Consider the following 16,523-nt stretch of genomic DNA (forward strand, 5'->3'; position numbering starts at 1 on the left):
TTCAGATATTTTCCACACATTTTTAGAAAACTCTTCAAAGAATTTCTTGGATTGAAGTGGAAAGCGGTTTTTGGAAAAGTGAATGAAACTAGGTTCTTTCTATAAGTCAAACTGGCTTTCTCTCTATTAGTCTTTGGTGAGGACATGTTCCACTCCACCTAAGACTTTTTTCTCTTAGATGGTTGTCATCCAGCTTTCCTGACATACAGCAGCTTGAGGTTCAAGCTTGTGTTCCGTGGCCCGTTCTGTCTGCCTTTTCTGTGATTCTGTACTGTTTCTCTGTGTCTCATCAGTCCTTTATCTTTTGTGCACTGTTATTGAGGATTCCTCCAGGGATACAGCTAATCTTAATTGGAAGCAAATCCTATTGAAAATAAGGTGGGAACGAGTATCTTTCCTGGATTGTCTGGAGAAGTCTGAGTGCAGTAACCTGCTATGGTGTGCTAATGGTGATCTTTTGTTCCAATTCTCCAATTGAGACAAGATTTTTTTTCCTGCCTTTCATCATCAGGCATTGGCCTTGGGAATTTCCTCGGGTATTGCTGCCAGAGGAGTGAGGGAGGTTGGAGCCTGGGTCTTATATCACAAGACAATGTTCTTTTGTATGAGCAACTTAATCTCTTGATTCCTGCAGAGCATTGTATAGTGTGTTTTGTTCCTGAAAGAGAATAACTAATTGCAGGATCACAAATGGAGGCAAACCTATTGTAGTGTTGGTTTGGTTGTTCACCTTGAAGTTAACTGTGTTTCATAATCTGAAACTTGAATATAGTATTTTGGATGCTGTGGTGTGTCTGTTGCTTTCTGCACAATGGGATTTGTTGTGGTGGCTGGGAGAAGTGTTCTGAAATAGTGGTCTTGCAGTCTTGGTACTATGAACTCCCTGGAATATGTTGCAACTGGTCTGGAAGCAGTTCTCAGCTGCTGTCTTTCCTAAAATAGACCTGACCCTCAGGACTGGTTTTATAGTTTGTTCTGTTTGGATTTACTCTACCTCTGGGTTTCATTGTGACTCGCCTTGTCCCATACCACTGTGCTGTTGCAAGCTTTTAACCATTTGATCAAGATGGCATATAGACTGCTACAATTAAGCCTGACATCTCAGTTGTGGTTTTTGCTTAACAGATTTAGTCCTTCATATCCTTCAACTGGAAACCATTGATGTTCTCTGGCTCTTGAGAATTACTCAAAGATTGAGTATCATAATTTTCCAACGGCTCTCTCGATCCTGAGTGGCTTCTGGTTTCATTTATATGTCATTGTAGCTGAGTTTTAAGTCTCAGTTGAAATGTCCTTGATGAATTTCCATGGAATTTGATGGCTGTTTCCCTTAATTTTCCACTTCATAGGCTGGTTGACTCCCTCTCAGTTCAGTTTATTTTGTCACTTCATGCTGGGCTGAGTTTGGTTATGCAGACTCCAGAGTTCTGCTGGGGAAGCAGGTTGTTAAAGTGCAAAAGGTGATTTCCCTGTTAACGTAACAGAAAATGCTACCTGTGTCCTGAGGTGGTCTTTCCCTGCTGGCTGGATATATTGCATGTCTGTTTGTGGAGTTCCAAGCTTTTCTAAGAGCAGCAGACAGACTGTGCAATGCACAGTCACTTCAGAACCACACTCTTCAGCGGCTGTGTGGATTTTGACTGTTACTTAAGGGATTCTTTTCCTGCATAACTCCTTGACATAACTTTGTTTCTAGTAATATTGCATCTCAAAATATAAGTGTTTAAATTATGTGATGCTGAAGGCACAATATTTTACGTGAATGCATTGAAGCAAATTGTTTACTTAATGTCTAATAGTGGTCCTGTGAACTGTGTAGTGGTTATTGCTGGAGAAAAACGGAGGACAGTGTTTCCTGCTGATTTCACTTTGTACTGTTAGTCTGTGCTGGTTTTGGAGGGGGTAGGCTGTTCTGCAGATGCTGCAGTGTTTTGCTCTTTCTTGCAGGGAGCTGATGGAGCAGGATGGTGAATTGTCTCCAGTCTGTATTTACATGCGGGATGAGGTAAGGCAGCAAAGGCCTCTCAACTGTCTCATGTCCCTAAAACATAAGAAAACTTAGTTCTGCTTTCCAACCTGGAAAGTGTTTCTTTTCAACTTTCTTGAGAGGGGAAGTAAAAATATGTTGGTCTTTTCAATGCATGACGTGTCTGTATGGAAAAAAGCTCTCTTGGAACGTAACCTTGTGCCGTTGAGACCTCTGAGCCCATAAAATGAGCTCAATGACCTATTTGTGTTTTTCTTTCCAGCTTCTTTTAAAGCTTGAGTCAAAACAGTGTTTTCATTTTAATAAATATTTGCTTTTCTCTGTTTTGATCTTTTGCTATTAATGTTTTGTTAAATATTTTGTATGTGGATATTATGGAATTCACTCTCCCTAGCTGTCCCCTTTACTTCCCACTGACCTCTGTGGACAGATCGTCTTTATTCTGGAATAGGTCATTACAGACAGATAAGAGGTGTATGTAAGGAAATCGTCTGTCTTGCAGCCCTGAGATGTTGCCTGTCATTTAACTCCTGACATAAAAGTAGCTTTGCTGTAGTTGGATCCCACTTGGATGTGTGTATGGCATGAAAATATATGTAGGTCACCTTCCATTGAGATGATTTAATAAACTGCGAATTTGGTGAAACAGTACAAGTTGATACAGATGGATTTCAGGTCTGATTTTCAACTGCAGGAGTGTGTTTTCACCTGTTTCTTGTGTTGTGTGGTATTTCTTCAGATACAGGTTTCTTTCTGTAAAGAGCTTTACATGCTTTCCTGGGGAATCAGAGGCCGTAACTACTCTCCTTTGGTTTCGTTGTAGATATCAGGAAAAGATGCCCTGGAGAGGACAACACTGAAATCACTTGGTCTGATTGGAGGCAATGCCATTATCAGGTTGGGAGAAGCAAAGTTTGGCCTCTTTATTTTCCCTTTCCACTCTGATGGTGAATTTATTTTGTTTCAAGTACCAAAAGAAAGAAAGAAAAAGAAAAGTCACAAGAAAAGACGCCAAATTAAAACATTGCGGCATTCAGAAATTACTGCATTTGCCTGTTTATCTCAAACTGCTGCCCAGATGTGCTTTGCACAGCAGCAGATTCTGGCACTGACCGGTCATGTGCAGATTAAAAGAGCTTGTTTGTTTGTTTCTTTTTTTATTTATTTTTTTTTCTTTCTCCTTTGAGTGGAACAGACAATTCAAAGTTTAAATTCTCTCAGAGAGGGTAATCAGCTGCCACTTCATTCTTCCCTGCTCTGGATCTCAGGCACTTAACTCCCAGCTGCTGCAGGCCCTGGTGGCTGTTGGGGGGTGAGTTTGGGACAGGAGCAACCTTTCTGTGATCTCCTGACCAGCTCTTTGTGGTATATACAGAAGGCAGGAGTGATTAGAAGGCTGTGCTTTCCAACTGCCTACTGATTTTCTCTAGATGGCAGTTTTCTTACAGAGGAGTGGATCCCTGTTCTGTTATTCTGCACAACCCCCTGGCCCTCTACCCCACACTTCACAGTAATTGGAGCTTGTTCTCTGTAAGGACCTGGAAGAAGAAAGTTAATAAATCAGGGTGTATTTGAGTCAGATGTTGTCTTTGTGTCATGGAAACATTAAGAATAGAGAGGGCAGCAGTCCTAGGATTATGATTTTATTTTTATTCCTTTTGGTGTCTTCTTCAAGAGTTGTCATGAAGAAATGCAGTTCATCTGGTGGGGAGGGTGCCACGGTGCCTTGTAATGAGCCAACAGTGAGGCAAGGCTCCATGGAAGAAGCAATGGATGTGCCACTACCTCAAGAAAACACATTTCCAAAGGACTTGGAGCACAGGGATGTGGCTATATCTTTAAACAGCTGCACACACAAGCAAGACTCGATTAAAGATTCTCATGCTAGCTTGGAGGAGCTGCAGCATTTCCCAGAGCCTGAGCCTACCCCGTTTGGCCCTTTTTTTGGAGAGGGAGAGCATCTGGGGGACTCTCCTGTAGCTGTACCATCTTCAAAGCTGCCAACAACTTTTTTGAGCCCTGGAGGTCCTTCTAAGCCAAAGAAGTCTAAGAACAGCCAAGAACTGCAAAAGGAGCAAGAACAGGTAAGGGCAAATGTATTTGCAGTTTGGGCAACGAGGGCTTTTTTTATATCCTGCCTTGCCTGAGGCTGCACTCCCATGAGGAAAAAGATGTTCCCAGATTTAGGACTTTTTCCCTGTGTCACAGAATTAGGTGCCTTAATGACACACAGTTCTGTCTGAGTTCAGAAAGGAAGTAGGAAGGATTTGAGTTTAAGAATTTGCTGTCCAGAGTTAGGCAATAGAGACAACACAGCTGCATTAAATCACAGTCCAGAAGATCCTGCACCTCAGTGCCACAGATTTCATTAACAAATGGCCACTTTGTTACCTGACCCTGTGACTTAATTTTCTTTGTATTGCAGATGAAGCAGAAACCTTCCAGCCTTTTCCTTTTGTCCTTCTCCTTGCTTATAGAAGTAGTTTTTGTCTTAATCTAAAATATCTTGCCTTTGAAGTAGTCTGCCTGTCTCTAACTATCTCCCAGAGGGACAGATTGCACATCTCACCATTGTTGGGTCACTGAAATAAAACTGTGTTTGTTAAAACTGAAAAGTGCTTGAGCCCATGTTGAGATACCAGAACTGATGGCTGAAAAGTGCTGTGATGCCATCCCAGAGTCACCTGGGAATGACATTGAAGTGTGTTTTGTGCAGGCCAGCTGTATGGAATTGAATGCCTTCAGGAAGGTTGGGTATGTCTGGCAAGTAGCGTAGCATGAAGTACAGGAGCCATTTAATTAATAATTTACTCCTTATTATTATGCACTGAGAGTTTCCCATTCTGGATTCTCAGTGAGCAGCTCTTTTCTTGCTCCTTTGGCTCATCACTGGCCAGCTTTCATGTCACAGATCCCCTTTGTTGTTTCTGACTCTTTGGTACCTCCTAGAGTTGGAGGTTTGAATCTCCTCTGGTCTGATCCAGCCAGGATTGAACAATAGAAAGCTATAAGTAGAAAGAAAGGATGCCTGGGGAGCTTCAAAGGGAGCTTAGTCCAGGAGGAATTTAGCAAGACTGTGGATGCTTTCACGTTGATGTAGAGACTCTACCTTAGTTGACTTCTCTGTGGTTGCAGCCTATTTTTGATGAGTTCTGAATTGTTGAGGAGCAGAAGCCAGACCGTGGAAGGACTCTGGAGCAGCTGTGAACTGCACACGTAGCAGAAAGAGGCCATGCCAACCTGCAGCGGTGAATATTTGAGTGTATTAGAAGCGTGTTTGGGTCTGTCTAATCAGTATTATTTAACCTTTTGGAGCAGACCCTTAACATGGAGAATTAAACAGTAGGCTGGGTGATTTGTCCAGTCTCATGTGTTGCTTGCTTCAGTTGCACTCTTGTCTATGAGGGGTTTGGAAAGGAGGAGTTTGTGCTGTGTCTGGGAAGAGAGCAGAAGTGCAAGGGTTTGTTGCCCACACTTGTCTGTGCACTGGTGGGAGAGGCAGAGCTCCATCATTTCGCTGAGTGCACAGGCTGATGTGTAGCTGAGCTCTTGGGCATGGCTGAGTGCTGGTGGCTGAAGGACTCACACCAAGCGATGTCGTTCTCAGAGTCGCAGTCCAGTTCAAACCACTTCTGGAGCCAGCTGCCTTCCACTCTGAGAGCAGCTTGGGAAGCAGCTGCAGATTCTGTTGGGGGAGTTGTGTCCTTGTGTTAAACAGCATGTGATTTTGACGGCTGCTTTCAAGCCCTTTGATCTCTGGTACTTTTGCTGCTGATTGATTACATTTCGTTCCCTCCTCCACTCCTGCCATATTCCACTCTCCTCCCAGCAGCAACAGCCAAGTAGGGCTAGCCACATGGCATCTGCTTTTTGTCCTTTTTCAGTCCTGAGGAAAAAAAACCCAAAACAAAACAAATTATTTTTAAACATCAAAGGTCCATTTTTGTAAAAGAATCTTCCCATTAATGCTTTGCCTGTGTGTGGTTTTTGAAGCTGAAGAGAGGCTGGATAAAATCTGTGCCGGCATCCCTTCGTTTCTTAGGCTAAAGATGGTTTACAGACAGCTGCAAGCTGACTTTGATGTCAGAATGTTAATTATTAGAAGGTAACTTTAAACCAGATTCAGCATGAGATTAGAGCTCCCAGAGGTGGTGGGGAGGAAGTGGGTCTCTAGGGAGAGCTTGCTGCTGTGGAAAGCACAATGACCCCTATTTCACTTAAATCATAAGAGTTTTCCTCAGCTTACCTGCTTCCCTGGGAGCAGGATGGTGACCCCAGAGTGCATTCTTCCTGACACCTGGCTTTGTCACATAGGCTGCACTTATGTAGATGCTGCTGTGAACATACAGCTTCAGCCTCATGGGGAAAAGTGCCTGACATTTCAGCCTTGGTGGAAGAATAGACTTTGAAGAAGGAAGATGCCAAACCTTAGCACAGCATCTTTGGCCTCCTGGAAGAAGTAGGACACCAAAATGCACAGCTTGCTTTCCTCCAGTTTACATAATGGAAAGTAGAGCATCCAGCCATTTATTGTTACAGGAGATAGTTATTTTTTATCACAATTGCGGAAAACACTGTGTGTGCAGTGGGCTGGCAAGTGGGTTAGTATTCCTGGAGTCTCTTTCATAATCATTGTGAGAAGTTAATTTTTGGATTCTGTCCGCACTTTGGGATTGTTGGAGCCCACAGCAAGGAAGAGGAGGGAACACTTAGGACTGGAATATATGTCTGCCTTGTGCCATCTTGGGTTCCCAATGCCTTGGCAGATGCCATTAACTGTCACCGTAATTTGGATGGGGGCTGGCTCTTTCCCTTTGGAATCCCACTGCTGTTGGGATTAACTAAAGTCCTTGTTAGAGCCAATACTAAATGGTAACTTTAGGATTTGCTAATGCAGAATTTGGATACTTTGGAGTTCTCTCCATTGTATCCTTGCACCCTTCACAACACGCCATAGGATATACCTCCTCAGTCTTTTGGGTTTGGGCTTGTTCAGAAAACATCTATTTTCACTACATGTTTAGAATTAAATGAAACTCAAGCCTGCTTGAGGAGATGAAAATACACTGGGTTCTTGGGGAGGCCTGATTAATTCTCCTCTGGCCTCTGACATAGCTGTGCCCTCACTGGAGCATCAGTGGTTGGATCACGGTGCAACCAGCTGATGGTCCTGGGCACTCGGGGTCCTTCCTGCAGCACTGGCACCCCCACCCCACCCGGGCCTGGGGAAAGCTGCAGCCAGGCTCCTGTACCCGCTCGTTAGGGCTGACCCTGCTCAACTTTCTAAAAGTAGCCAAAGGTCCCACCCACACAACCTCCATCTTTTAATTTCTCAAATTACCCTTTAGTGCCCACAAGTAGAGTGAACATTGCCTTGTAATTTGTGTTGTGCTTTAGACAATTGAGAAGACTCCTGTTCCCAAGTGGCCAGTGCCTGGGGGAGGGGTGAGTGGATGGATGGAGGACATCTGGGTGTTAATTAGGATTGGAAAGAGTGTATGAGAGAATGAGGGGAGAAGAAATGGGCTGTGGGTTCATTCACAGAGCCTGTGGCATTGTTAAGCTGGCAGCTGACTAGGAAGAAATGCTGGATTAACTACCAAAATTTTTGTTCCTGTGAGCCTCTTCAGCCATGAGCTGTGTCCTCCCTGCATCTCCTGTAGCCTTCAGTATGCTGTTCTCTGTTTGCAAGCTTTGTTCCTTTAAACAGTTTTGGAATTTAGAAAGTTTGACTTGTTTGAGATCCAGGAGATATAACTGCCTCTTGATTGCTTGACTCTGGTCGTGGTTTGTATTCACACAGGCACAGCTGCTGCTTTGGGCAGAAGAGAGAGTAGCCAGCACATAACCTTTCCTGGGGAGGGATCCATTAAAGTCCTGCTGCCTGCAGAGATGGCAAATGCTCTTGATCTCAGTGGTTGGGGCTCCAGTTTGGGTTTTTTAGGGGATTGTGGGTATTGGCTTGTTTTGTTTCGGTTGTTTCATAACTGCAACCACAGCTGTAGGCTAGGCCCAGTTGCACTGGAAGGTTTGCCATCGTGACACCCAGCTCTGGGCTCTGGAGGCTGGGGGGGCAGGCAGCCAGGCTTTCTGTGCCCTGCTGGGCAGGTGAGAAGGAGTGCAGCTTGGAGTGCCTGCTCGCAGCTCTGCTGTGTAGGGCAGGTGGCCAGGAAATGCTTTAAGTACCTTTGTTGCAGCTGATGTCCAGGGAGAACTGCTCTCCTGCATCTGTGTGCTCTGGTTGCAGCAAAGGCTGATCTCTCACTTTGTAAGTGCAAAACAAGAGTTTTACTGTTTAAGGGATCTTTCTGCACATGAGAAACCAGGATAAAATTTCAAAAGGTGTGCAACGAAACCCTGCAGTGGTTTAGTTCAGAGAGCTGAACAGGTCAAAAGACAGTTTGTAAATACTGTCCTGTTACTCTTTTTCAGGAACCTTATAAGATAAGCAGAGCAATGCATTTAAAAGTAATTGGAGCTCATTTTTTTCTGTAGCTTGTAGAACGTGAGCCCCTTATATGTCACCTAGACCTACTGGAACAAATTTCTGATGGCCCAGAAGAGCTTCCTGATGAATTTTTTGAAGTCACAGTGGATGATGTACGGAAACGTTTGGCACAGCTGCAGAATGAGAGGCAAGTTCCCTTTCTGCTGTGAGTGTGTCCTGTTGTTGAGCAGAGTGACAGTGATCAGCAGAGCTTGTAAGAAACACCTTATCTTCTAAGTGACTGAATTAGCCTTTTATTAGACCTTATCAGAAAGACCAACTTAGCCACAAGCAAGACCTGAGAATGTTTGGAAGAGGCATACACACACACACACACACACACACACACACACACACACACTGTTCAGGTAGCTTACTTTCAAATATTCATGATTTTACTTCATCAGACTTCAGTTCAGTAAAAACTCAGATGAAGATAAACTGCCCTTCCTGTCACAGCACCATTTTTCTGTCTGCATGTTTCTTGAAGAAATTAATTTCATGAATGTATTTAGTTTCAAGTGGGTCAAAGCATTCCTTTAAACATTGCAATAACTCTCCAGGACTGTGAAGCAGTCTCTTTTATGCTATAGCCAAGTCCAAATTGAACTTTTTACTTAGAGTTGATTTTTTTCCCACAGGCCACTGAGTACACAGAATATGGCCTGAAAATTGCTCTGCTGTTTGTGAGTCTGGAGTATTTAGTGGTACAAATGTAGAGTCATTTGGTTGAGGATTACTGGAATACAGGCCCCCCAAAAAGACCCAATTTCCAAATTTGCTGATGCTTTCCCCTTACAGCCAGGAATAAAAATAAGGGCAAGTTACACATCAGTTACTTGGATACAAAGAAAATGTACTGAAGCTGAGCATAGGATCTCTTGGGTCTGAGCTAGTTTCTTTGCTTATGGGAAAATATGTAATTATTTTCTTACATTTATTGTTTCCTCTTAAATGCAAGTAGACTTTTATTTTGTACCCACTACTTATTTTAATAGACGTCTACAATGCCAGTTTTTGAATGATCTGAAACTTTTCATTTTTTTCCTTGTTGCTAATTAATACTTATTAATTTTTTGTGCTGGCATTGTTTTTCAAGTTCAGTAGCTCTTCTGCCCCTGTGGAGTAATAATGTCCAACCCTAGTGTCTGGTTTATTGGATTAATAAGTCCACCTCTTCTTGAGTAGTCTAAGCAGACTTTCCTGTCCTCTTAGAATCTTTTTTTGCATCTGCTGTCATGAACTTTTACAATAAAAGTAATTTTATATAGTATTGTTGCTGATGCTCAGTAGTTTCAGGAGGTAGGGAAAATGGTGTGAGAGATGCATTGAACAGTTAATCAGTTCTCATCAGCCCTGCTTGGGTCTTGTGCTAGCTTAATAAAGTAAAAATACATTGTAAAATTACAGACAACTTGCCTTCTTCCCGTGTCTGTAGGAAACGCCTGGAAGAAGCTCCACTGATGACAAAGTCCTTGAGGGAGTCCCAGCAGAAGGAGAAGTTGGAGCATTACCCCAAGGTAGTATTTGTTAATTTTCCACTTCCTCTAGCTATCCCAGACTCGGGGATTGAGTACCTTGGGATTCAGTTGTGAGACTTATCAAATTCCCATCCCTATTAACTGTTTCTGGGACTTGCATAACAGGAGTGCCATGTGAAAACAGCTGTACTGTAATATGGTAATATGTCACTGGTTGAGTGACAGGCAGTAGAGTTGCTTCTGTTCTGTTCCAGATGTCTCAAAACCTTTCTGTTTTGCACACATCAGTCTGTATCACTGAACCTTCCTGCCTGCTCTCTGTAGACATTTTGTTAGAAACTCATTGAAATGATTCAATGTTACAGGTTGGGTTTATTTTACTCTCTAACTCTGATCCCTGTGCAGTTTCCTAGTGAGGTGCTTTCTGACCAAGCTGGAGGTGCAAAGGTCAGGGGTACGTCAGGAGGATTCCTACTGCTGTGGAGGCATTGGGATGCCAGTGGGCTGTCTGCACCTGTCCATGAGGGTCTGTCTTTGTTGTTGGTGCATCATTTAGCACAGGGAGCTCCTACTCTCTGAGCAAGTGCTGCTGCATTTTACATCACATATTGAGCTCTTGTGCCCCCTCTGAAAGGCAGAGAGCCATTGTTCCCTGAGGAGCTGCACAGCACTGTTAGCCAGGTTGCACTTCTGTCCCTGTAAATACCTCAGATCTCCCCATTAAATAAAACCAACAAATAAACAATTTGCAGGTTCTAAGCCAAGGACAGGTGTTACAGAGCAGTGATGAACCACTGTCCTGATGGGCATTGTCTTTGCTTCAGGTGGTGGTGAGAGTTCATTTTCCAGACCGCCACGTTCTGCAAGGCTGCTTCCATCCCACTGAGACTGGTAAGACCAACCAATCACACAATGAGAGTGTGTCTGAACAGATCACACTGTTGCCTGGCAAAGTAAAGCTGCTCTGAAGCAGCAGCAGAAGGTAGTTACACTGTCATTGTAGGGCCCTGAACGGACTAAGAAGGGACTTTGGGCTAGTTAAGTTAGCTAAGGGCTACTTGGTGGAGATGGCAAGATGCTTGTCCTTGTGTAGACAGGAAGCTGTCCCACTTGCTATCCCCTTGTTTGTGTCTAAATGATGTGTTACTGGGATGCATTTGGAGACTTCCTCTGACTTAGTGTGTAAAACGTCTTTCACCCCCTTCCCCAAGCCAAAATCTACCCCAAAAAGCAGGAAGGAGTTAAAAAAATGAACTTCAACTCCACTAAGAGAGGATGTACCTTTATGGTTCTGTCAGTTCTCAAAAGGCAATCAGACCATGCACCAAGTAGCTCTTACTGTTATTACTGGAGATCCTCTTATTCTCAGCTGTCAGCCATGGTTACCTGCACAAAGTTTTTTGAGAATTTTGTAGGCATCCTTAGATTTTTCCAAGGGACCAGCACATCAAAGTGATTTGTTTGTTTTTTCTACAAGAAATTTGTGAGAGCAGTTGTGTACTTTGGAGTAAAAGGCAATCTCCATACCTTCTAGAAGACATTTCTGCTGTTACAAGTTCGTCTTCTTGCCCAACATTTGAAGAACCAAATGTAATTTAGCAAACCTTTCTCTGCTTTTTCCACAGTTGGCATTTTGAGAGACTTTGTAAGAAGCCACCTTGCCAATGCAGAGTTGCCATTCTACTTATGTGAGTGCTGTTGGTAATATTTGGCCTTACTTTATAAAGCCTGTTTCTAGCTGTGGGATGTTGATGCCTGAGGGATGACCTGGAAGGGAATGCCTTCCCTAAAACACAGCTTCACAGTGCAAAGAAGGTGTAACCCGCTCCCTTAGCCATGTTATGCTTCTGCCTGAGAAGCAGCCTCTGTGGACATGTGAATGTGTCACTCCTTCAGAGAGCAGGGGTGCCTCCCATACCTATGTTTAATGTTCTGGTTGCTAGGTGTTTTATAACTTGTTTTTTAACTTCAGTTGTTGCACCTCCCAGAATCATCTTGAACGATGAAAGTCTGACGCTGTTTGAGGTAAGGACTCACACATGGGCTCTGATTCTCTCTGCTTTGTGCTCCCCTTACCCCTGCCTCAGGCTTTATTTACTTTTAGAAGAAGCTGGGTAATGCTGTAGGCTTCTGCTCAGCCAAGGCTAGCGGAACCAGGTGTTTTGGAGCACAAGCTCTTCACCAGAAGAGGTCCACCTTGTGCAGCAATAGGCAGAGGCACGCTGGGCAGGGCTGGGGATTCCCATTGTTTGGTACACTCTGCAGTTAACCTGGAATGTTATTGTGAGAGCTGAGCTGTGCTCAGTGTGCTTTATCTGTAGCTGGACTAGGATAGTAAGAGATGAGACTCAGTGTGGACAGGGAACTGTTTTCAATTGCTGCAGTGGGAGCTAGTGGCCATATTAGACAAAAATCTGACTTCTTTGAAATCACTGTGTGAGAGTCAATGTGCACTGAAGGATACACATTCTCTTTTGTAATTTTTCTCTGAAAACACTGAAATACGGGTTTTCAAATACAGATTCCTGGAGATTTTTTGCAAGTGTCCAATAAGGTGGTCTTGATGTCCCTAGCCAGAGACTGTTGGCTGTGTAGATCATACATCTACATTAGGACTAGATGTAACTTTGCCCTAAACTCACAATATTTAAAATGTTCTGTCATTCAGAACTGCATGGACCATTCCAGACTGGTGCACCAGAGATTCTTCAGAGTAAGGGCTCATGCAGCAGCAGTGAGAATTCTTGTTTGATGCCCCTAAGGGAGCAGAAAGGCTGGAGTGGGGAGAGGAATAGAGAAAGGGACTTTTCAGGCAGCATGGTGAGTTAGGTAGTGATTAGCATGCCTTGGAAGTTGTTTGCCATGGAGTTTTCCAAGTTCCACAACTTGTGACCAGGCCATGTAGAAGAAATACGCATGCAGATGCTTTTAGATGATTGAATATTCAGACCTGTATCTGCCTCCTGTTGATCTTCTGATGCTGGTTCTGGTTTCCCTTGTTCACCTTGGTCTGTTTTCTAAAATCTTCTAAATCCTTTACACACCTCTGTTTACTCCTTGCCTGCCTCCCCCATCCTGCAGTTCTGTTCTTCTATTTTCTCTTTCTCAGTGCACATCTCATGTTTTTCTGGATGTCTCCTGAAACATGACTTTTTCAGTAAAGCACCACAGGAATAATTGCATCTCGTTGTCTTTGAAATAAGAAACCTTTTGGCAGGAATTTTGTTTAATTTGCTGTGTTAAAGCCTTTGTTCTGTACCTGGCACCATTACTGGTGCTTGTTATCCGTGTGGCAATTTCCCCATTTCCTAGTTGTGACATTTACTGTAAAATTCATTCTTCGTGGCAGCTCCCTGAGACATGAACACATGTTAAATTAGTGTTCTTTGAAGACTTGGAGGTGCCTTACAGCCCAGTCTTAGAGACTTCATTAGAAATCACAGCTTTATGAGGAACCAGATCGATTTTAGTGTCAGGCATCTCCAGTCTGCAGTGGCTTTCCGTGGATTGCAGTGCTTGCTGTGGCACATGGCAAAGGTGCAAAAGCCTTGGCTTAGATACAGAACTGGGACTGCTCAAGATGCTGTGCTCAAAAGTGGAAAATTCTTTGCAAATGGACTGTTTTAAGGAAAATACTTTTTCTCATTTCTCATATCTTCTCTGTCACCATGAAAGAGGAGTAACATCCAACTAAGATAAAGGGTCAAATCTAAACCTAATTAAAGATATGTTTTTATTCATGCCACATGTAATCACACCATAGTCAAATTAGACTGGTGGTTATGTTGAGAATTTGGGTGTAATTAAAGTAAAATGGAGTTTTTAAGCACAATCTTAACTCTACAGAATCTGTACAATTACTTGCCAAATGTGGAAAGCAAGTAAAATCTCATCCTTAGAATATTTTTTAGGGATTGTAACATGACATTACAAAGAGATTACTATCGCATTAGTTAAGCATTTTTGGCTTACCCAGCTAGCTCTACATAGATAAATGTGACGATGTGCAGGGAAAGTAATTTGAGGCAGCTCAGTGAGCTCTTGCATTGATCATTATGGCTTTGCAGCAAAGGTGGTGAAATCATCAGCTCATTACTGAATAGCAATCAAATCAAAAACAACCTCCTTCCAAAAGTGAAGTATTCAGAACAAAATAGAGAACATCGCTGTGTTGGGACCAGGGTTCGTCTGAATAACATCCAGATCTGGTCTCACATCTTCAGAAGGAACTGGTGAAGGTGCAGAGAAGGGGAGTGAGGTTCATCAGAGATCTGCAATGTCTCCCATCCAAAGAAAGACTGAATAGGTCAGGACTTGCCAGTCTGTAAAAGCTGTGACTGGAAAGGGAATTACGTGCCAAGGAGAAGCTGGAATGCATTGAGTTCTTGAGTGTGAGTGAATGGCATCAAGTGAGGCAAGCAGGAGCTAGAATAGATGGAAGAAGGTGGTTGTTTGTGTGTCAGAAAACTGAGGCGCAGACTTCCTTGTCACAGGGTGCCATATACTGAAAGGATGTACTGATTTGAGGGAAATTTGGACAAGTTCAAGGAAGATATTTAGTGAGTGTGTCTTAATATATAGAAGCCTTTTCAGGAAGCTTCTGAACTGAAAACCATTGCTAGCTAATCACTTGTAAGCAAGGATACTCTTTTTTGTTGGTCTGGTTTTTTGTTCACTGTTAGAGTACTGGCTGGATTGAATGGACTTCTGCTCTGCCTATGGTTCTTCTGTCCTTGGGAGAGCTGTGTTTAATGCCTGTGTAGCCTGTGTCCCTTGCTGGGGGCCCTTCAGCCCTTTCAGGTCACAGTGTGTTATGGCAGGAATGATTCTGTGTGTTTATAAACATTTTACTTGGATGAAGCATCAAACATGAAAGAAACAATTCCTGACGAGAACTTTTCATGCTTTTCTGGTTACCCAAACTGCTGTCAAAGACCACAGAACTCTGACCTGTGAGGATGGTGCCTTATCCCTGTTTGGCCTGGCTGATTGTGGGAGAAGTTTTGCTGCTGTTAACCAATGTAAATTCTTATTCCTCTTTAACGTTCATCATGTTAGTGCAGGCCCCATGACATAATTTTCCTGCTTGGTAAGTTTTCCCTTCTGCTGGGGTATGGGTGCCTGGGAGAAAAGGGGCTGAAGGGCCTTTCTGCTCTGGACAGAGACAGATGTGGGAATCACTCCAGCTGTTGTGTCCATGCCTGCTGTGTCGTTGTTGGATGCCGTGTTTGGAGGTGTCTGTTCCCAAGGAGGCTGCACTGCCTGAGCCTCGGGGCTCTCAGCAGAAATAAGAATGAAAGAAGTAATCTTTGTGGTGCTGGGGTAGGAGGGGCAGCACTGGGGGTGGGACCTGCACACTGCTTCTCATATGAGGCTGTGGCCTTCCAAACGGAGAAGTCTTCAGTCTGGGAGGAGGTTTGTGTGGGCCAAGGGTCCCCACTGGCTGCAAACTGAGTGTTCTAGGGCAGGCTGCAGTGCCTGACTGTGCCCTGGATGGGGCTAGGCTCTGTGCAGGGGAATTTGTAGAGACCTTTCCCTTTTCATTCGTCCTGTGGTCCATGGAAGGGAAACATCTTGAACTTTAGTCAGAGCTCCCCTTCTGTTCCCTCATCTGGGAGAAGGCAGGTGAAAGGACAAAGCTGCTCTGTAAAGATAGGAGATGGTTAAGGTACTTTGTAAAATAATGTGCCTTTGGGGCTGGGGATAGAGGAGCTTTTGCTCTAAGGTGACCTGGCAGTACACAGCACCCCTGTAGTGAGAAAGCTTGTTCTGAAATAACAGAGTTGTGGTGCATAGGATGTGACTGTGAATGAAGTGCTGTGGAGTGTGCAGTTCTTCCAGACATCATAGGAAAAAGAGAGCTTGGGTAAAGTAACAGTACAACTAATTGATCGAGTTTTTTGATGTATCTTTGTTGGGTTTGGAGGCTATGTGAAAGGTTTGGGAAGAAATTTGTCTTTAGTGGTAATACATCTCTTTAAGGGTTCAGGTTGTATCATACAACTGCCAAAATTCACCACTTTTGCCCCAAATGCTGCATGTCACTCATGGTAGCTGTGGCCTCTTGGGATGCTTGGCACTTGATGTGCTCCCCTTGCAGAGAAGCCTGCACATAACCTGACTCTTGATTTTTCCAAAGCAGGTACTACCATAGTGTATCCAGCCATTCTGGGTTTTTTTCCAACATTTATTTTTCATGTTATCCCAGGTCCTAAGTTAGCAGTAGGTTATCCTCCACTCTAAAGATGGTGTTGGTTTAGTTGGCAAGGAAAAATGGATGATGTCTGAGGCAGTAATGTGGGCACATTTGCGTATTCAGATATTTATAAATTACTGAAATTTGTGCTGAAGCCAAATAGCAGAAGTGACTGCAGATGGTGGAATACCATATTGCCAATACTTCTGCTCTTTCCACCCTCTCCCTCCATTCAAGCTGACAAGTTTGGCACCACATTCATTACATTCGACCACTTACAATGAAGGGAGAACCTTTACACTGCTAGCAGAACCAGGAAAAGAAGACCATTGTTGTTGACTTGTTTGCCAAGATACTTGGAATGAAAGAGCT

At 43.6% G+C, this 16,523-nt stretch overlaps 1 protein-coding gene across 1 annotated transcript in view; it reads left to right on the forward strand.

Moving 5' to 3' along the window:
- Window positions 1-16,523, forward strand: part of ASPSCR1 (ASPSCR1 tether for SLC2A4, UBX domain containing) — a 32,919-nt gene that overhangs the window by 6,900 nt on the left and 9,496 nt on the right. Inside the window, exons 5-12 of the mRNA XM_059485517.1 lie at window positions 1,948-2,005; window positions 2,811-2,884; window positions 3,663-4,071; window positions 8,483-8,622; window positions 9,913-9,994; window positions 10,780-10,846; window positions 11,581-11,643; window positions 11,928-11,980. Coding sequence (XP_059341500.1) covers window positions 1,948-2,005; window positions 2,811-2,884; window positions 3,663-4,071; window positions 8,483-8,622; window positions 9,913-9,994; window positions 10,780-10,846; window positions 11,581-11,643; window positions 11,928-11,980 — 946 coding nt within the window. The remainder of the gene's footprint in view (window positions 1-1,947; window positions 2,006-2,810; window positions 2,885-3,662; window positions 4,072-8,482; window positions 8,623-9,912; window positions 9,995-10,779; window positions 10,847-11,580; window positions 11,644-11,927; window positions 11,981-16,523) is intronic.

This window comes from Ammospiza nelsoni, chromosome 19, assembly GCF_027579445.1.
Source record: "Ammospiza nelsoni isolate bAmmNel1 chromosome 19, bAmmNel1.pri, whole genome shotgun sequence".
Taxonomy (NCBI): Eukaryota; Metazoa; Chordata; class Aves; order Passeriformes; family Passerellidae; genus Ammospiza; species Ammospiza nelsoni.